The 21,300-nt window shown below is 46.0% G+C and overlaps 2 protein-coding genes across 2 annotated transcripts in view; one reads left to right on the top strand and one right to left on the bottom strand.

The window, feature by feature from the left end:
* The window catches only part of STK26 (serine/threonine kinase 26), a 31,109-nt gene extending 26,956 nt beyond the window's left edge, over nt 1-4,153 (top strand). Inside the window, exons 7-11 of the mRNA XM_040088870.2 lie at nt 189-337; nt 985-1,078; nt 1,547-1,609; nt 1,699-1,835; nt 2,242-4,153. Coding sequence (XP_039944804.1) covers nt 189-337; nt 985-1,078; nt 1,547-1,609; nt 1,699-1,835; nt 2,242-2,266 — 468 coding nt within the window. The 3' untranslated portion in view covers nt 2,267-4,153. The remainder of the gene's footprint in view (nt 1-188; nt 338-984; nt 1,079-1,546; nt 1,610-1,698; nt 1,836-2,241) is intronic.
* A 3,928-nt stretch (nt 4,154-8,081) lies between these two features.
* Nucleotides 8,082-20,771, bottom strand: FRMD7 (FERM domain containing 7). The gene is given in 17 exon segments (XM_040088830.2): nt 8,082-8,210; nt 8,212-8,601; nt 8,603-8,802; nt 8,805-9,108; nt 9,251-9,326; nt 9,422-9,490; nt 9,716-9,811; nt 9,813-9,878; nt 10,159-10,253; nt 11,417-11,565; nt 11,760-11,873; nt 12,002-12,098; nt 12,506; nt 12,755-12,833; nt 14,073-14,115; nt 14,462-14,566; nt 19,199-20,771. Coding segments are annotated over 17 exon segments (2,070 nt in total). The 5' UTR covers nt 19,256-20,771.
* Nucleotides 20,772-21,300: the final 529 nt, after the last annotated feature.

A 21,300-nucleotide genomic window follows, 5' to 3' on the forward strand; every position in this document is an offset into this window, starting at 1 on the left:
GCTGTATAGTCCATGGGTGACTTGATCGTAAATGTGGATTACTGGCTTTTCTGACTTCCTGTTTCACTAATTTCCTGATATTATACAAGTTAGCTCTAGAAGTCTGTTGTCTTACTAAGTCTCCCCTATTAGCATTTAAAATCATTAAATATTAGTATAACATTAAATATTTAAAGTGTTTCTTACAGCGCCCCACTGCAAAAGAACTTCTGAAGCACAAATTCATTATGAAAAATGCCAAGAAGACTTCCTATCTGACAGAACTGATTGATAGGTTTAAGAGATGGAAAGCAGAGGGACATAGTAGTGATGAAAGTAATTCCGATGGTTCAGATTCGTAAGTTTATTTTCAGTACAGTCTTTTTGGGGGTGTTTTTTTGTTTAGATAATTTTCTTAAAGTGGGTTTGCTGTAGCTTTTCTTTGTAATAGCACCATTTCTGTACACCTGTCTGGTTCTTTTTTTTATTGTCTTCTTCCAAGAAAACCCCCTGTATGACCTTAAAGACTAACACATAAGTCAAGCCGTGTGCTTGTTGCCTCTTTAAACTTTCTCTCTGTAAACTCAATTTCAGTTCTGTTTAAGTGCTATTTATTTCCTAGTCTGAGTCTAGTGGTTGTACCAAAACCACTGAATCACAATTAGAGATATTGCAGAGCAAGGTTGAGGTGCATGAAGAAGTTTGCACAATGCCTGTAGAACAACATGCTTTCTGTAAGTCTCTTGTTTTTCTGCCTATCAGATAACTCTTAAATGGGATGCCATGGGAGAAGGTAAGCCTTGTGGGTAGATAACATCTGTTTGCTTTTGACCACATTTCAATTTATTCGGCCTCTTTTAAAGTTCAATTAATGTTTCAATACATGTTTTTCTTCTCATTTTAAGGAATATGGAACTAATCCTGATAGACTTGTTATGTATTTGGGTTACCTATGCTTGCTTGGTGTTCTGTTGTATTATGTACATCATGTCCTTTTTGTTTCAGGGAGTCCAGCAACAAAGAAAATAATTCTCACCCTGAGTGGAGCTTTACTACAGTTCGGAAAAAGCCAGATGTAAAGAAGCTCCAGAATGGGACGGTTCGTATAGACAGAGGAGTTCTTTCTAACTGCTGGTTCTGAAGCCAGTTTAAGGAAGATAGTGATAAAACTTAGTAACTTAACTTTTCATAAGAACTGACTGGGTTTTTTGCAGTTCAAGACATAATGCATGTTAGTGATATTTCCTATGCTATGTCAGCCTCAAATGCAAAATATACTGCAGATGTACTGTAGATCAGTATCCATTCATAGAGATGGGAATTTTAAAGTCTCTTACTAGTCAGGAAAAACTGAACTGTTTTTCTGATGCTGAATGACATTGTTTGAGATGTGTCATCAGGCATCTATTTCAACATCCCATAACATTTGTTGATGTACCGTCTGTGGATTTTGTAATGTATTTTAAACACTTTGTTAAATTTAATTCAACTTCCAAAATCATGTGTGCTAAGAGGCAGTGTGTATGTTGTATATATGCTGATGTAATCCATATTTGTTAACTTCTAGGATCAGGATCTTGTTAAAACCCTGAGTTGTTTAACTATGATAATCACCCCTGTCTTTGCTGAGGTAAGTGTTGGCTTAAAAATCTTCTTTGAAAGTATTAGCCAAATGTCTAATAACTTTTCTGAGTTTTAATTTTTTGGTTTCCTCCTCAGCTCAAGCAGCAGGACACAAATAATGCTAACAGAAAGAAAGCAATTGAGGAACTTGAGAAAAGCATCAATGTGGCAGAAGCAATGTATCCAGGGATCACAGATAAGATGGTGAAGAAACTTATGGAGAAATTTCAGAAGTAAGTAGTTTAGCAATAAGAGAAAGATCTGCTATGTCCAGTGCTTTAAATCTTTATCTTTGTAGTTATAGGTAGCACTTCTGTTTGAGACTAAAACTAATACTAACAATTACTGTATCTGGTCTTGAAGTGTTGCAGCTTTACTGTAGTTGCTATATCTTGCTTCTTTAATTTAGCCTGCAGGTTTGCCTTAAGTATATTTACAGGCAGTAGGGGAGAACAAAGAATCTTTTTCTTACCTCTTTTAGGAATGTTTTCTTGAGAATGTCACTTCTGGTGGGTTTTTTACTATGAACCATTGATGAAGGCATATACTAGTTTAGTGATGCAGAAATATTTATGTGCTGTTTGCCTAGCTGAAACAATATAATTAACAAATTTTTTAACTTGCATTTTTTATCTGTAGATTTTCTGTTAATGACTCGTCCTAAGAAACTTCACACAATTGACTGCTCTTTCATATGGACCCAGTGAAACCCACCAAAATTACTTCAAGCTTGGCAGTGCTTAGCTCATGAGCTCCTTGTGCCTTTTGGATCTTTGCAACATATTGATGGTGACTGAGGATTTGAAAGAACCTACTCAACTATTTTGTGGCAGTGTACATGGTTTTATATTTTCAGGAAATTATTTTGTAAAGAACAACTTTTAATATAGTAGTTTCACCTGTTTAATCTGATAAATGTTGAGGTGCGGTTTTGCTTTTAGAAATAACCATTACTTTAGTTAATAGAATGTGCAAGTACAGTATGTTTTGATGCTATTTTGTTCCTGTACATGGAGTTGTACAGGTCTTTTATATTCATGAGTTAAACTTTTGTAAATCACTAACAAGCTTCAGAGAAAAATAGCTTTTTCACAAGCATATTCAAGACATGTAATGTAGTGGCAAGGGTATTGCTGTAGCACCTGCTTCAATCAGCATATAGTTATCGTGCCCTGAAAAACAGACCTGCAACAGTATCTATTTTAATTCTAAATTGGTACAGTATTTTAGGCAGCTCTATGATTAAATATATTTGAGAGCAATATTGCAATAGTTTGCAGGTGTTATGTAGCAACAGGTCTATCCTGATGTACAGTCTGTGTATTACCTTTAGAACAGGTTTTGAAGTAGTAACTCAATCTTGTATCATCATGGTAGGAAAATTTAGAGCAATACAGTTGAGAGGGTGGGGCTTTTGGCAATAATGGACAAAACCTGAAGTCCAATTTAACTTAATTTAATTTTTTTTCCTCTGAGTATACATGCTTGGGTGGAAGGAAGCCAGAGAAGCTGAGCGTCGCATGTTACATAGTACCTCACACGCAGGTATTGGTGTAACACCAGCGTTCTGTGTGGTGGTGTTGTTTCTCCTGTAAGATATTTATACACTTTTTTGTTCTGAAATACATTACAGTACATCAACATAATTTGTTTCTAATTTTCTGAACATGTATTTTAAATATGTATTTACCAGTTAATGTGCAAACAACTGATTTATAGATATACTTTCACAAAAAGGTAGTACTGTGCAGTATGGAGTGATTTTTTTCATAAAAAGTAGGTAAGACTATAAAGTTGCTTTCAGTTATATATTTATGGTACTGCTAGATGGGTAATCTCTTCTGTTGTTTTGTTTTGATTTGGTTTATTCCCTTTTTCAACCCAGTATGTATATTATGCTGAAGTTTTGAACTGAGATTGTTTTTCAGTACTTAGCTGTGGAACTGTTTGTGTAAATTTATTTTTGATAAAGGCTGGGTGTGTTTATTTTATGGTTCAGACCTGCACATTTTGTTTTTGCACAAAAGTAATTTTAAAGAATCTGAAATATATCTATTGAAAAAGTAATGGTGTACAAGTAAATACTGCATTTTTTGTCAAATCTTGCCATTACATTGTTTTTATATAAAGGACACTTGTGAGAGATGGTGGTTAGATATGCCAAGGACAATTATTTTCAATGGTGCCTACACTGTAAAAAAAATTACTTTTAACTCCTTGTTTTAATTTAAAAAAAAATGTTTGTTTAAAACTTTCATCTGCTATATAACTGAAATTCAATTAGAATTTATATCTGAGAAAAAGTCTGGAAATAGTTTTTGAAAACAATAATGTTATGGATTAAATAAATATTTTTATAAATGTAAGCAAAAGTTGTAAATACAGTTGATCTGAAGCTTTACAAAATAACTGCATCACAAACAAATTGTAGTGCTCCTTTAGCTTCTGTGGTTGTTAGTCTTGTAAATCTGTTTATAGATGAAGCTTATTTCAATGTTTTGGGGGGTTTACAATGGTTTAAAAATAAATATTTAAGTTCTGTAAACTTTCATGAGCTTGTTCTGTTGTGCATCATTTTATTCTGGATTTCAGCAGCTGTGCAGAGGTGTGGACATGTCTGTCACAGACTCATGTTGTGAGAAAGGTGTTCCCTGCGTGGGTGCTTTGCAAAGCTCTGGGTGCCCCACACTGTCCTTGTCCAGAGGACACCTTCCTGCTGCTTTGCCCCAGGGAATGGATGGAGCAGTCCCGGGGTTCAGTTTGGTTCCTTTCCTAGAGAGGAGACTCCAGGATGTGTGAACTCAGACATGTCTGACAGTGCAGCGGTGTCACAGCTCTGACTGCCTTTGGCCTCAGCACGGGGCAGTGAAGGGACACAAAGACCTGTGCGGCAGCTCCCTCAACTTTCACCTCGGCAGTCTCAACACAAATCTCATTATAAGGAGTTCTATATACATTTTTCAGAATTAAAAACATGTTTTAACTTCCATGTCACTTCCCTTAAGGTGTTCTTTTTCTGTGGGAAAGAGCTGATGGGAATTCCTCCTGAGTTTTGTAACTGGTAGCTCTACCCTGTTGGCACAGGATCTTTAATCTATGCAACTCTATGAACAATTCTGGGTAGGTGGGGTCAGCAAATGACATGGGAAATTGGAACCTGACATGTTTGAGATACAACTGTAATAAGTTGCTGAACTATGGTGCCTCTTCTTTTCCTGTGGAATGTGTGGGATGTATAACTACCTCATGGGACAGCATGGGAAAAACTCCCCCACATGTGTACAAAACAGACTCATTCTCTTGTATTACAGTCCATTCAAGAAGGTTTGTTTTTGTTTTTTTTGTGCTGCATATGCCTGAAGTCTCTGTGCATTGTAAGACTATAATTAGCTCCTAAGAAGGGACATCTGTATTGCTAGTTCCAGAGATGAGCTTTTTCCCATGTGTTAGTTATTGATGAACTGTGTAACTTAATCAGCAGTATTCTGTTGCTGGCAGATAGCTAATGGAAAGATAGATCAAAATATTAATGCAGGAACCATTTTCTTGATCTTTTGGTTTGCCAGGCTTCCTGCTGTAGGTTGAGAAGAATTGTTGCTGAAGTAATCTTATCAATAGTCTGAATTGGAGAATAGAGAAATGTATTTGTTCTTGGGTAGATGAGTCCTTTACCAATGTAATCATTCTTTAAGCCCTTGCTCTCTGACCTCTCTATTAATTTCTGAGCAGTGTAGTGTCATCACACCTGTTCTTGCCTTGCAATTTTGACAGCTGAATAGGAGTGCGTGTAGGTTTTAATTTGTTTGCACAAAGTTTAGTGATTGTTAAAAGTCTGATTTTATCACAGTTTTATTACTTTACACTGGAATAAAATTATTTTCCTCTTTGCAAAGTTTTAATGGTGTATGTTGGCTTGTCTTATTTCACAGCTTTATCTATTTTGTCTAAACCTTTATGTGTTTTATATAAATCAGTTACTTCTGACTGCACTGAGTAGATTAATGGTTTCCCATTGTGATGCTGCAGTGCCTTCTCTCCTACAATAATCCTTTGTGTAAGGACTATAACAGTTTACATTTTCCAGGTTCTGCTGTTTGTCTTTCACCACCAGTAAACCAAATCTTTCCACATCCTCTCTCCATCCTTGTTTTCTTCCCTAGGGAAAAAAAATTCGCTTAAATAGATGTCCTTATCTGAGGGGTGAATAGGGCTGAGTAGGAAGCAAGGGGAAGGACTTAGTCAAAGGTTGTTTCAATTGTTCCTTGACAAGTAAGCCACTGCTTACTGGGATTGTTCCTTAATTTTAGTCAGTCCCAAGAAAGTGGTTTACACAATGAATTTAGCTCGGAGATGTCAATTTGTGCCACTTACTGACAAGCTGCTTTGTTCCTCTGCTATTTTTGACCATGTGTAGAATGTGCTGAAGCATGGTACCCATGCTGTGCCCCGGTGCTCCCTAGTCCATGGAAAAATCCAAAAATAGTTCCCAAATCCTTGTCTCTCCTTCTCAATGCTGTTTTCCCAGCATAGTCTTGAAGACCAGATCTGGCAGTTCCTGAATATTTGGGCAGGGTGTTTGTACAATGATCTCTCATGGTGGGACTGTGTTTGCCCTGGGACATGCTCAAGGTGTGTCTACGTGCTTTGAGGAGCTAACAGTGATTGTGGATGTATCCCAGGGCTGTGTGTGCAGCCTGTGTTTGAAACTGCTGCTTTTTTTATTCCTCTACCAAGCTGTGCCCACAGACTGCCATTCTTGACTGCCATTCTTAAATGTTGTACTGGGTGCTTGCTCTTGCTCTTTCTAAGGTGCAGAGCTTTGGGAATGGGGAAGAAACAACCCTCTAGCCAGAAAGATTATCCCTTTTTTTCAGTAGAACATGTGCTAGAGCAGCATGAGGGATCTCTGCAGTTCACAGGTTCAGCACAGGGTAACTAGGAGCAGAAGCAAACCTTAGAATGTACTCACTTGTTGGACTAATGCATTTTTTTGGGCAACCAACCAAGAATGTGGCTGTTTTCAGCAGCATTCCACAATCTCCACAAGTCTCCTCAGTTTCTGGGACAGTGAAGGCACAGAGGGAGCCAGGCAGTAGAGCAGGAGAGGGAAACCAACTCCTTGGAGCACTGAGGAGGGAAGCTCCTGAGCTGGGAGGCTCAGGGCAAGGTGTGCTGGGGGGAGTGTGCCTGCAGGACTAGGGGTGCAGATTTCACAGGGCAGGAGGAGGAACTCAAAACTCCAGTGTGAATAACTGTTTTTTATTGTCCACTTTCTAAAACAAAGGACAGCACCATGCAGAGTGAGCAGGACCCATAAGCCCAGATCTTTCTACATTTAAATCTATTTTTTTTGTCCCAGCTTCTGTATTTCTGAAATCCTTCTAGCAGGCTGCAGTGGTTTCTCTGCCATGGATTTTTTGGGCTGTCCCTCTGCTTACAGTCATGTCCTACAAAGACTTACAGGGTTGTTCTTAAAGAAAATTATCAAGATCCCTCCCTAAAATCTTATGGAGGTGTCATCATTCTCAAAATTTCATGTAGGTTTAGGGTAATAGTAAGTTTTTTAAATAAAAATACTTCCAAGCTGCCTGTTCCTTTCCTACCTGCTCCTGATATCTTTTTTCCCATGCTGCTTAACTGAGGACAGATTTGGGGAAGCAAAGGACCCCAAAGAACCCCCTTACACATCTCTCTCCCTCGGAGGTACTGGGGTTGTCATGATGCTGCCAGGAGATAATAGCTGATGTGCCTAAGCAAAGCACAGTTAGAGTATGAACCCACTTCCCAGTGCTCACCATGGGGTGCTTCTAAAAGCTTGAGAAGCACTACTGATTTATTTCTGGAAAAGGATAATCCTCTAAAGTGGTCAGGGAGAAGACAGCCACACACAGAGCCTTGTCTTTGAGGGCCAGGTACTCCCTGCAGCATTGGAGGGAGGTGAGGCAGGTGGAGGAGATGGGCTCTGTGCTGGGGTTTTGTCCTGTCCCCATGGCATCAGCTCAAGGAGCAGCCCCCCATGAAGATCTTGCTCCTTTCCAAAAGGGCCTGAAACACCCTTCCCTCCAGTGTGCTGCCCTGCAGCTGAGAAAAGCAGCAGCTGAAACTATTCTGTGAGAAGCCTCTTTTTCTCCCTCCCTCTCAATGAAGACTCCAGCAGCTGAGCTCCAAGCATCAGCTTGGGCAGGACATATGGGCTTAGCAGGGCTTTAGGAGATCCCTGGTCCCTGGCTGAAGCAAGACCCTCCTCTCAAAGTATGGTGGCAGAGGCAAACCAGCTTCCAAATGTGGTGCAGGGGTTGAATACTTCTGAACACACTCCTGCTGTCCATTAACACATCCTCTATAGCTAAGAGCACTCACACAACACAATCCCATCAATGTTTCATAAACTGTAAGCAGACCTGCAAACAGAGTGTCACCATTCTTTGACCCTGGGTCAGCACCGGCCACCTCTGCTCCCTCTGGCCAGTGTCAGGCACCTAGGTGAAATACCTGGAGACCCCTCTGGAAATCCTCTCTTCTGCAGCACTGGTGGCAAAGGACACCTCCTCATCCAGTTGGAGGCTGCCCGAGGAGAGCCGCACATGGGCAATGGGTGAGCGCAGCACGTGGCCGGCCGTACAGGGAGCAGTAGTCAGCAGCCAGCAGGTCTGAGTCAGAGTCTCTGGACTCGGTGCTGCTGCCCAGGTAGTGCTCGGTGGAGCGCCGCAGCTCCGGAGCCAACCCTTGCTGGGCTAGGATGTGCCAAAAAACACCCCCTTTCCAGCTGTTCAGTGCAGGGCACAGCCCCAGTGGCCTGAACTCAGAGCTGTAGGGGAAGTGGATGGTTTTCATGTCTGACTGGCTCCAAGACTGCCTGGGAGGCTGCTCCTGAAGGCTGTAATCGAAGGAGCGAGCCAGTGACCTGTTCTCCCCCACCATGCATATGCCCATGGCTGTGCCTGCAGCCTCATGATGGAACTGCCCAGCCTGGGTCCCACTTGGGCTCTGTTGGGGGGGGGCTTTCTGCCACGGGGCCACTTGCACCAACTGGTCCTGCTGTGTCCTCGCCAGGGGCCAGTGCAGGGCCTGGGGACTGCACCACCTTGTCCAGATAGAAGAGCACAGGGGGGGCCAGGGCCACCATGGGCAGGGGACAGGGCACATCCATGTACACCAGCGGCCAGGTGCTCACTTCCTGCATGTTGCCCACAGAGGTGTTTTACTGTTCCCAGAGAACTGGTGGGGCCGAAAGGATGTCAAGGGATTCCTGGCTCCAAAGAGGTCAATGGACTCCCACGCCCGCTCCATCTCCAGCTCGGTGTAGAGCAGGGGGAAGGTAGACAAGCCTTTGGAGTGGGGCAGGAAGATGGGGGATGCTTCGGGCTTGGAGCGCTCCAGCTCAGTGGCAAACATCACCTCCATGGTGGAGCTGCGGCGCCGGCTGTCCAGGGTGGGCTCAGAGCCATGCACTCCGTTGGTGTGGTAGGAGCCCCGGCTGCCATAGGCCAGGCACAGCTCCTCCATCTGGGCAGGGCACAGAGGGGGTGGGTGCCCAGAGTGGGGTGGGAAGGGAGAGCCCAGAGCTGAGGGTCTGGCTTGGCTTCCAGCTGGGGCAGAAATGCCAAGACCTTGGCAGAGAACTATTGCTGATGCCATGAAGACTTACCTGCTTTGATGCATCCATCAGGAGGTCTGGGGAGGAGTGGCACTGCCTCTCATCATAGCAGGATGTGTAGTGTTTCCTGCAGGACAAGAGCATGAGTAGGTGTATGGCCAGGGGGGTCCTTCCCCTCTCCCCAGTCCTCTCGGGCACTGCCCCCCCTCCATGTCCTCGCACCTCTCAAAGGGCAGGCTCTTCATCTTAGCCTTCCTCCCGTGCTTCAGCCGCTGCCGCTGAGTCCTCCCACTGCAGCATGAGGGGAGAAATGTGAGCAGCACCATCAGCCCCAGCCCTGGGCAGGCCTTGTGCCCCATGTGAGGGAATGCAGCAGGACTGAGGCAGGGGTCTCTCTAGGAGAAGTAGCTGTTTTCACCCCCTCAGATTCAGACAGGGCTGACATAAAAGGGAGGCTCAGAGCCATCCCCAGGCCCTTCCTAGCCCCAGAAGTTTGGGTTTCCCCTGGGAATTTACCTGTAGCAGAAGCTGTAACCTTTGCTGCACAGAAGGGCTTTGGGCTTTGACTTGGGCTCTTCAAAGAGCCTGAAAAAGGCATGGTACTCTACACATCTTCCAGAAGGCCTTGCAGGTGTCCTGGCTCACCATAGTGAACTCCAGCGTGTCCTTGCACAGCGCCTGTGTGCCAGAGACAAGACAGCCGGGGTCAGGAGCATGGGACAAGCTCTGCCATTTGCCCTCCTGATCCCCCAAGGGTCATATGGGCTGTCAGTGGCTCCAGGCAGTGCACTGTCACCTCGCTAGGGACACAGGAGTAGCACATGTTGCACTCAAGAAGGAGCACCATCATGAGCAGCAGAAATGGATTTTACTCAAAATTGGGGACTTTGTGTGGCTGACCTTCCATCCACAGCTATCTGCTCCCAAGCCCAGAAGCTGCCTGTGGTGTGGTACTTAGAGAGATGTTTGCATAGAGCTTGATGAGAAAATGCTTCCTCTTGAAACTCAGTTTGCGAATTTTGGACCAGTTGAAGGTGTTGATCTTTGTATTGCCCTGCAAGGACAAACACAGCAATTACAGCTTGATGGGGCAACCTGTGAATACAGAAATGCAGTGGGTCAAGGCCTGAGCTCACAGGACACTGCATAAGACTCCAATGCAGCTCTTGGAGCTGCTGGAGTCTGGGGAAAGGGTGCTGGGGTTTGGTGCTTGACTCTCCATCAGCTAGTTCTACAAGTAGAAATTGAGGTTCAGGGCTTAACTCTGCCTGCTGAAGCTCTTTGCAAAAGTCCAGGATCCCCAGACAAACCTCAGAGAGGTCAAGGCAGGGAGTCCTATCTGTGCCACCTCAAATATCACATGAGTTAAGGCAGAATCAGCGCCTCAAAGAAATAATATTCTCCTCTCCTTTGCTGGGAAGTGTAGCAGTGCTCAACTCACCCCCATACCTTTAGACCTGGTTTAAGCAGGCTGCAAGCACGCTTTACCCCATTATCATTTTGCACTAGGTTAGATGCAGCCACAAAACACTGGTGCCATGGCAGAACCAGGAAAAATTGTGTTACTCCAGTCTGGCACCAGGACCCTCTCAGCTTTCTGGGAGAGCCCAGATTTTAATGGGCTCACAGATGCTCTAATCATGCATGAGGGGGTGTTTATGGCTCTGAATAAATAACCAGGTCTGGCAGCACTAATTACCAACAGCAGACCCACAGCTGGGTTTTATGTTTGGGTTTGTTGTTGTGTTTTTTTTTTTTTTTTGCTGTGACAAGATGATCCCAGGTTGAAATCAGCTGGTGTGGGAGCAGAGCTCTGCCTCATGCTGGCTGAGAGGAAGCCTGTATTTACTGTGCAGCTCAACCGTGATTACAGTGTTATGTAATTGCACAGATGTGGGGGGCTATTTTCGCTGGAAGATTACACGGTGAACACATGTGACAGAGCCATGGAACCTGTGCTGCTCACACGGCCACCACACTCATGGGATAAGGGCCAGCAGAGCTGGGGCAGGTTCAGTGGCATGCAGCGGGGGATGGTGGGACTGAGTCCCACAGCCACATCCCAGAGCATCACCTTCACCGCTGTGGTCTGTGGAACATATGCCCTCTTGTAGGATTTGAGAGAGTTTGGAGAGCTCTAAGGGGAGAAGGGTCGCCCCCAGCTGGAGAGGCAACCCCGCCTGGGTGCTGGCAGCCTTCCCTGAGCCCCGGCCTCACCCGCAGCACCAGCACCCCCATGTGTGTCACGGCCAGGTTGATCTGTGCCCCCTCGCTGTTGCTGGCGGGGTGCAAGTGGATCTCATACATCTCCAGCTTCCTGGCCACTTCCAGCAGCTGAACATCCGACTCGGCCAGCGTCTTCCCTCCAGACACAAACGCACAGGAGGCAACAGGAGTGAGAAGGCAGATGCTGAAATGGGCTGAAAAAATGCTGTTTTGTAGGTGCACATGCTGGCATCACGCCCACCCCACTGCTAGCCCTGCCTGCTGATGGGAACATCCTGTCAGCAGACATCCATAGGGGATTTGTGGGTAGCCATAGCATGGAGAAGCCCTTACCTGTGTTTCCGGTGATAGTGCATGATATTGTTGTCCAGGTACTCCTGGTTGGGCAGGTACCTTTGTGTGGCCAGGTGCTGCTGGTCTGTCTCCTCGTGAAAGTCACCCAGCTTGGCTTTGGGGACACAGGGAGAGCATGGATTAGACTCTGAAGGGTCAGTGCAGTGTGAACCCCTGGCTGCACAGCCAAAGCCTGTCCCCAGGGAAGGGGCACTGTCCCTGCAGGCACTCGTTTGTCCTTACACTGCAGCAGGTGGGAGACAAGCAGCGCCGCACTCTTGTCACTGCAGGGCAGCCGCCCCTGTGCCAGGTCCTTCTTCATCTGGAGGGTGAAGAGGTACTTGTGGAGGGGGACAGGAGCCCTGGGGGAAACTGGGTGCTGGGCTGAGCCATGAGGGCCATGCCTGTTCCCATATCTCAACCCATGGGATGCACGTCGGCAGGGTCACAGGATGAGCATGCAGACCCTGCAGAAGGCTGCAGCTAGGCACCACTATGACCAGCACGACGTCCCTGCAATTGAAATGCTCATCAGTAGATTTCAAAATTAACTTTGCTTTCTGTTTTGGAGGGCATTTGCCTCTCTTGGGGCTGAAGTTCTGCAGAACCACTTTCTTGTTTTTATTCTTAGTCCCTGTTTGCAATACTTTCTCTAAAATTGTGAAAGCTAACAATGTCATTTTTAAAAATAAAATAAAGTTCTTTCAGAACGCTGCTTGAGGCAGGAGCTAGACTGAGCAATCAGACTCTGTGCTCAACTGCTAAAACGTTTGGCAGTAAACAAATTGCAGCCTCATAAGATGGCTGATCCTTCAAGTGGATTGTGTTTAAAAACAGAGGATCAAGAAAAGATATTCTCTGTTTTTGTTCTGTAAAGTGCAATATTTAGGATACTTAGGATAACCACTGCTGACAGACAGGCTGGGGTGGATTAAGATAAAGAATTAACACACTGCAAAAACACAGAACTGTGTGGTAAGAAAACAAGCACTGTACCTGGTCAGTTCTTCTCTCAGGTGGCTGGGGTCCACTGGGAAAAAGTTCACCATAAATTTGAAAAGAACCTCCTTAGGATCTTAAACACAACATCTTCATAAGTTGTCTTTTACATGTTTATTGAGAACATTTACAACTCTCTTCACACATGCTGCCTCTTTACAGAGTAAATTAATCTGGACCTTTACAAATCAGGGACTACAGCCTGCCCCCCCAAAACCAGCCTGCCCAAGCCCCCAGTATTACCAATGGATGCAAATAGAGATTTGGATGTCTAAAGAATACTAAAGAGAAAAATGCCCCAGCAATTTTTTAAATTGCAAAAATCCCTGTTGGGAGGGGGTTTCCATGAAATGGTGCCAGGGAACGTGGCCAGAGGCTTGGTTAATTGCCATCACTGGGTCTATGTGTTAAACTCAGCCCTCCAAGCACTTGGGATGCAACAGCTCCATAGGAGGCTGCTTGGGCAAAGGCTTTTTTGTGGGATGAGTGAGAACAAGCAGCCAAGCCCAAGGCAAAGAGTGTGGAGGGAGGGAGGCAATTATGTAAGCACCAACTGTCACAGAACACACTGGGATGGCTCAGAGGGACAGGCCAGAAGGCGCTTGGTAAAGGAAATAGGTGCCTGCAACAATTCCATTTGTGGTGCACCCAGAAAGGGAAGGCTCCTTATCAGGCTTTCTCCTTTCAGGGAAATTCATGCACAGTTCTGCAGCCTCCCCATGGCAAAGACTGGGGACATGGCCCCAAGCTCTCAGTCACCTCCCAGCCATCGTGTACTTGGGGAAAATATTATGGGGATGGAAAGAGGCCTGTGCTGAAAGCAGCACTGTGTTAACACCAGTCATAGCCATGGCAGGAGGATGGGCCTGAATTCAGGTCAGGCTCTGCAACATCTCCGTGGGGCTGGGGAGGATTTGCAGGGCCTGCGGGGCAGAGGGGCGACCCTGCAGGTTCCCGGACCACTCTGAACTGCCAAGGGAAAAGGAGAGCATGCAGGAGCAGTGCCTGTCACGCTGCCAGCATGGCCACACAGGCACTCAGCCACCCTTGCTCCTCTGCCAAGCTGTCAGGTTATTAACAGGTCTAGCCTAAAATAGTGCAGATACCAGATTGCAAAGGCAGTGGTATTTCCATAGGATTTTGTATGGACTGAGATGTCCTTGCAAACAATCCTGCCCAGCCTCACCCTCTAAAATGAGCCTGAATAAGTGCTGGAAGCAAGAGATCCTGTCCCCAAGCAACAACACTGCATGAACATGTCTGCTAGACTCTCACTGGTAGTGATTTATAAGAAATCTATTCTTGAAATACATACTTTTGACTTGCTTTGTTATGGGTTTTAGTGGTTCCAACCAGACCTGAAATAAGGCAATGAACAGCTGGGTAAATAAACAGCACAAGAGATGGGAAATAAAAGCAGCAGCAGCATGGTAGAATGCAACATGAAAATGTTAGCCAGCTTGGCTGCTGTGACAAGTGTCCTGCTGGGCAGCACCACACAGATGGTTATGGATAGACCTCATGAGCTGTAGATATCACTAGGGCTTGCGGCTCCCCTCCTAACTCCCATTTTCAGGCTTTTTCTGCCATTATGGCAAAACTTTCTATTTAATTTTCCATTTGGAATTTTAGGGAGATGCTAACAATCCCCCAGCCATGCAGGCGATGGCAGCTCCAGGGGCCCACGCTGCCGGCTGCACTCACCTGGTTCCCAGCCTGGCTGTGAAACGCCAGCCCAAAGTACTCCTTCTCCACAAGGTTGAGGTGGCTGCAGGTGAGGTTGAAGAGCCTTTTCCCACAGGATTTTTGCTAGCAAACTGTCTTGGTTTTGAAAAGACAGGTGTCTGCTATGGAGAGGCAGGCCTCTCTAGGAAATGAGGAATTTGAATCCTTCCCTCCATGTTATTATAATTTGGAAGATTAAAAGAAAAAACTTTTCAGTCAGAGCTATGGGGAAAAAAAGAATAACAGTCCTTTACTAGTAAATATAACAGGACAGACAAAAAACAACAGCAATTATAACAATAGTAGAACAGAACTAAGAACCCCGAGGGCAAACGGTGGAAGCTCCGGCGCTGATGGCTGGAAGCCGGGTGTGGTGGACTGTCCTCCGCAGGCAGGGGGTGTCCTCGGCAGGCAGAGGTGGCAGTGCCGGAGAAGCCGCAGCGGTGGGACCCGGTCTCACCCAAAATCCAGCAGGACAGCGAAGAAACTCCGAATTCCTGGGCACTCCAACAGATGGTAGAATTCCCAGGACCAGACTCCTTCGTTAACCGTGGACTCCAGCAGCCAGCCGTGGCCCGATCGGTGCTCCCCCCGGAAGAAGAAAAGAGCCGCGCGATCCCCCCACCCTCAGCTCTCTCCGGGAGCTTTTTTCCCTCCCCCAAAACTAAGTTATCAGTTCTTTTGTCCACGTTAAGCACTCAGCACTTAGTCTCCTAGCAACTTGGGAGGGGGAAAAAATTCTACAGGAGACTTAAACGTCAACACAAACAAACACAGCACAGAAGCAACAGGTTAGGCAATGCTGACAGCAGCCGTGATGGGATTTCAGAGAGATGGGGAGAAGTTTCAGCTCCCTTCCTTCACCCCTTCCCTGACCATGCAGCAGCAAAATCTTACTCAATAAATGCTGTTGGCTTCAGCATGTACAACAGGACAACTGCATGCTGTGTTCCCTGCTTTTGGAAATCAGATTCCTTCCCATCATTTCTCTCCTTTATTAAGGAACATAAACCAGAAAGGAGAACAAGAGAAAATAAACCGTGTTTTGACTCACTGTTTGCAACTATCACTGTCTGGGCAGTTCTGTCTCTGGCAAACCAGTGAGTGATCCTCAGGACAAGCACCTGCCTGAACCAGGGACAGCCATGGCAAACATGCTTAATTAAGAGCCAATGGGAACAGACCTCAAACCTGCGCAGTGAGTCCGTGTGCCCCAACAGCCAGGGATGAGCCACGATTATGGCTGATGGTAATTAACAGCAACAGGACCAGAGATTCTGTGCCGTGGGCTCTGAGTCATCCGTGGGCTTTAGCAATATGAAATAAGTGGCGCTACATGCTGATAAGGGAGGCCAGGCTGTAGCTATTCCCAGTAAACAGAAAAACTTGGAGGGTGTTTTCTTGACTTGTTGCCATGCTGTATGACCTGGCTGGAGAACAAACCAGGAGGCCCCTGAATCTGGAAAATGCTCCAGAACACACCAGAAATTAAAATGGCAGTGACTCACCCCAACAAAACCCTGATACACCTTCATCAGCTTGTAAAAAGCAGACCAAAAAGAAGTATGGGTTATTGCAAAAGCAAGCTGGAACAGAGGCCAGGTTAAACACCTGCTAAACTATAGCATGTTTGGTGATGGAGGGGAAGACAGGCTGCAGCTCCCTGTGGCAGTGGCTGTCCTCAGCAGGGATGGGAGGGACCTGGCTGCTGGTGGTGATGCACACTAATAACCACCTTTTCAGGGCTTCTCCTGGGATGAAATTGCTGGCTCTGTGCTGAAAGGCTGCAGAAAAGTGACAGCATTCTCTCTGAAGCACTCCCAGTTCTCCTCAAAATTACTGGATCACAAAGGTAATTAAAAAAATTATAAATGTTTTTTTCCAAGCTAGAATTTTCTAGCATGAAAGGCCTTGGCCTTTGTCAGGCAGCCAGGAAAGACAAGCATTTCTCAGTGGGTTATTACCTACCATATGTCTGCTGGGAGCCCCTCACTCTGCTCCAAGCCCAGCACTGCCCAGGGACAGGAGCAGCCCCAAACCCAGGAAAACCTGCTCACTGGGAGACACAGCCCCGTTGCTGCAGGGGATGCTTTAGAAGCAGAGCCTTTCTCTTGTAGAGTGTTGCTTGCAGGTGTCCTGTCCTGGATTTTGGGGTGCTGAGGCCAGTGCTTCCTCAAGCACTGGGGTACAGTCATGCTCAGCAGCACCAGCCCTGCACTGTACCAAGTGAGAGAAGTGGGGGTCTGTGCTGGAAGAGCACAGTGAAAGGCAGAAGCATGATGTGGGACTGTTTGTCTCATGTCCAAGCCTTCAGGTGCCTCTGAAAATGATGCAGGGCCAGGTGAGCACCCATAGGCAGAAACCCCAGGGTAGAAGGTGAAAAAGAGAGGCTGCACTGGCCCTTCACTCCTCGGTGAAAGTACCTGGGACTGTGAGCAGAATCAGAAAGCCAGAGGCACTTCCAGAGGTAGACAGCAACACATGCAGCACATGGGACACACAGAAGGACTCTGGCAACACCCACAGTCAGATGGCAAAGCCTGCTTCTGCAGCGTTCCCCTAGGACAGGCTGCTACACCCAGGTCTGTGGTTTAGGGGTGAGCAACAGCTCATGGGATTTGGTGTGATCTTCTCCCACCACCTTGGGAGATGCCTGCCCTATCAGGCATGCTGCAGCCAGCACAGTGGCATGCACCAAAAGCCACCAGCCCTAAGGCTCCCTGTGCCCTTGCTCCTCTGCCACCAGGCCCACACACTTCCTGTCAAGGAATTCCCAGCCTTACAGGGGACATATGACCACAGGAGACTCTTTCACTCAGCCTCAGCTACTAGTTTTTCTGGGCTTGTTTGGTTTGCCCAGCAGCATCCCAGGCCCAGCCATGGGGTGTTCAGCAGGGAGGGCACAGTGGGGACATTCAGAGATGTGCCAAGCCCCTTCCCTCCCCTGCCCTGAGGGCTCAGACCTGTTATCCCAGGAACCACCTCCAGTGCTCAGCTGAAGGAAATCCTGGGAACTTAGTGGCCCCAACTGTCAGCAAGGATGCAGTGGAGGCAGAAGCCTTCCCAGGTCAGCATCCAGCACCAGGAGAGGAACTTGTTCTCATGCAAAGTAGCCTGGAAATGAGACCCTGCTGCACATGCCAGCAGCTGTGACACCCACATGAGGCAGGTAGAGATGTTTACACTGAGCGTGAGTGCAGGGGGAATCAGGCCCTCTGTGTTTTCTCACTTTTGTCCTTTTCCCTCCCATTATACTGAAGTACTTCACAATCAAAAGAGCTTTCCAAAGTCAGGAGAGGTTTAGAAAGAGTTGCTTAAAATATCTGCTCAAAACTTAGCTCAAAGCACTCCTTTTATACTGAAGAAGTCACTAATTCAGCTACTCATTTATCGTACCCACACAGCAGCAAATGCATGAAATGCCTAAAAGGGGTTTCCAATACCATTCCATGCTCAAAAAGGAAATGACCAGGAGTTTCTCTAATGGAAGCTATTTGCTGCAATAATATGTTGTGCAGAGCTATAGTGCTGTATTTTGAGCAAATAAGAAAACAGAGATGGAAAAAAATGCAGGAACATTGTACCAGAAGCATCTTTTGAATTGTGTCTCACTATGACCTGATCCAATCAATGGGGGGAGGAGGGGAAAGCATTTTAAAATTACTAGTCTCATTTTTAAGGTGACTCCTGGACTAGGATAGATTAATTAAACTAAAACAATTTGCATACTGTGTCAAATGATGGAATTGCTTTATAATAATCTTTTGTGCAAATTACTGTCACAAAGAAATGGAGCCATGCATCTGAGAGAGCAGTTCTCAGGCTGTGCTATAAACCACAGAAGAGGACAGTATAAGAAAAGCAACAGAACTTGAAAAAAACCCCATTTTATATTAAACACTCTGCTCCCACAGGAGATGCAGGTAAGTACTAGAACAAATCTACTTGAATTAGCTACTGTGATAATCAAACCCTAACCAACAGTAAATGTGCAATCACACTTATAAAAAGAGCTTCTAACACACAGTCAAGACATACCTACTTTCAGCTATCTATACACATATGCATAAATCTAACACCATAGATATTAATACTTAACATTTTAAATCTAGTTCAGGGCTAGCATTTGTTAAATGTGAATTATTAATCACAATGTGTTGTGGGATGTGGGGCGTCCCAGTGATGGGATACTGCTATGCAGAAAATAAGACAGAGTGAGTTTTTTTCCTCAGCTATTCACAAAACCACAGTTTTCTTTTTCAACTGAATGCCCAGGAAGAGATGCGTGCAGATGTTTCTCACCAGGGATAACTTGGACAAATATGCTATTTATATTCTATTCCCAGACTTTACTTCCTTGCTGAATGTTTACACTGGCAGCCAGACAAATGAGAGAACTCGACACTTGTCAAGACCATCACTTCATATTAACTGATTTACTAAAGATCACACCAGGTAAGTAAAAACCATTCCTCCTTCTTCACAAATAATGCCAATAACAGGGGAGCATAGGAGTGTGTTGATTCCAAAAAACCACTTACCAATTAGTACCATAAACTTTCATTTTGAATTTGAGATTGGTTTTCTTGTTTGTTTGCTGGGTTTCTTTTTTCCAAGCTGAAAACCAGAAACTATCAGAGACCATGCAATCCTTCAGAGCAACAATGACTTAATTATTAACACCAAAAAATCAGTAAAAATATTATATCCACTTACATCAACTACAAAGATCTTCTGGGAATCATCCAGGAACTGGACCTTCAGGTGCAGCATCCTCGAGCATGCAGCTGGGTGTGCATCAGGCACAGCAGTCCTAGCAGTGTGAGCCAGGAGCCAGGAAGGGAGCCCTGACTCCTCTTTCACACAAGAGAGCTGAGAGCTTCCCTCTCAGCTGGATGAAGAAGGCTGCAGTCACAGATGTGGAATGGAGGCTGGAGCAAATGAGCTGACTGCCTAAAAACTAATTTTAAAAAACCCCAACAAACCAATACCTCCCTTGGTTTAAATGTCATCACTGCAATAAAAAATGTTTTCTGCCTGTGAATCATGGGTGTATTAATAGGGAGAAGATTGGCAATAATGGGGCTGAGATAAACACTCAGCTCTTACAGCTGGTGGTGAGCAATGCAAGGGCAAAACAAGCCCATGCTTGGTACCATGGGGTCAGGGGAGAAGAGCTGAGCATCTCTCCTGCCAAAATCACCCAGCAGTGAGTGTCACCCTTGCTCTGCTCTGGTTAAGGTGCACTGGGAGAGCAGCTGGCTGGCAGCTGTGATGCCTCCGTGGGGTGGGCAGATTGTGTCCTGTCCACTGAGTGATGTGTGGACAGGCTGATGCACTTCACCAAAGACTGGAAAATGTTTCCAACTGGACTTAAAACCAGCTGTGAGTCCTTCCTGGAGAGGCAAAGGAGAACCTGCTCCTAATTCCCAGCTCACACCCTGGTTGAGCAGCTTAGTGAAGTCTCACAAGCCTTTGCAACAACCTGGTTCCCATTTCAAATCCAAAAAGTCCACGTCCTCACTCATCAGCTCATCCTTGGAGTGCCAGAGCCACCCACCCACCCTCAGATCCCCGGGCTCAGCCCAGGCTGCTGTGTGCAGCCTTGCTTGGTGTGGTGAGTGCCTGGGGATGCTTGTGCTGCTTTTCTGTCCCAGCTGCTGCAGAGCCACAAAGAGCTGTCTGACCCCTCTGGTTCCTCTCACCCATCAGAGACCACCTCACTGAGTTTTTGGGTGAAAGCAGCCTTTGAGCAGGAGCCCCCACTTTCAGAAATAAATGCACTGAGCAGTGCCAAAGGCAGGCATGGGACTGGCATAGGGGAGATCATTATTGTTGCTGCTGGAAAAAGTCACAACCACACACGATCCTGTGGGACCCAGAGTGATAGAAAAATGGCTCAGTGAACCAAAAAAGCCGCATTTAGTGCTGCAGAGATTTTGTTTGGTGCTCCCTTGCCTGTTTCTACTGAAACTTCCATTGTAAGTCACTCCAGATCATTTGCCATGGCCTCTCTTACACTTCCCAAATATTCCTGGGGATGTCAAGACAGAGGCCATCAGAGCAACATAATACATTGTCATCTCTGGTGCAGAGAAAAAGACCATAGAGCTTTTTACCCATGGAAAAGTGTAGTCTTCTGCTAACCAGGACAAGAAGGAGCCTGAAAGTCAAAGCCAACCTGCTTTTCCCTGTGAATCTGCTCCACATGATGCCTTAGGAAGGCTGACCTGAAACAGAGACTGGACAGAGCTATAAAATAAAATATTTATTGAAAGGCCTCCATGTGGAGTCCTACTTTGAGGAGGCTGAAATCTGATCTCCCCCCTTTGACCAAAACCTAAGACTCCTCCCCTAGAATACCTGATAAAACCCACGAGCCTGCCCCTGCTCGCCCTCTTCATCTTCACCCCTCTTCGGTCTCACCCCCTCCCCAGCCCGGGGTGGGGGGGAATAAATGGATTCTCGTGCTTACAATAAAGATTTGTCTCATCTGTTTCTCTGCCGGTGGTTGTAACCTCCCCGGATGACGGTCACTGTTGCCACACAATGCAACACACCTCCAGGATCCACCCTGGGCAAGACAGGAGCCTAACCAAGGCTGCACCCGGGGTGGTCACAAAAGAAAGATGGCTAACCAGTCACAAGATGTTACACTTTTATAAGTTTTGGTCCATTTGCATATTGGGGTTTAATTGTCCAATTACAGCTTCAGGTTGTGAGGTCCCATCCTTCTTGTTCCTCCCTTCAGTCCACCGTTGTTTGTGCTTTTTGACTGAAAGTTGTCCTTGGTCCTCAGCAGGAAAAGGATTTGTTTT

The sequence above is a fragment of the Hirundo rustica genome, chromosome W, assembly GCF_015227805.2.
Source record: "Hirundo rustica isolate bHirRus1 chromosome W, bHirRus1.pri.v3, whole genome shotgun sequence".
Lineage (NCBI taxonomy): Eukaryota > Metazoa > Chordata > Aves > Passeriformes > Hirundinidae > Hirundo > Hirundo rustica.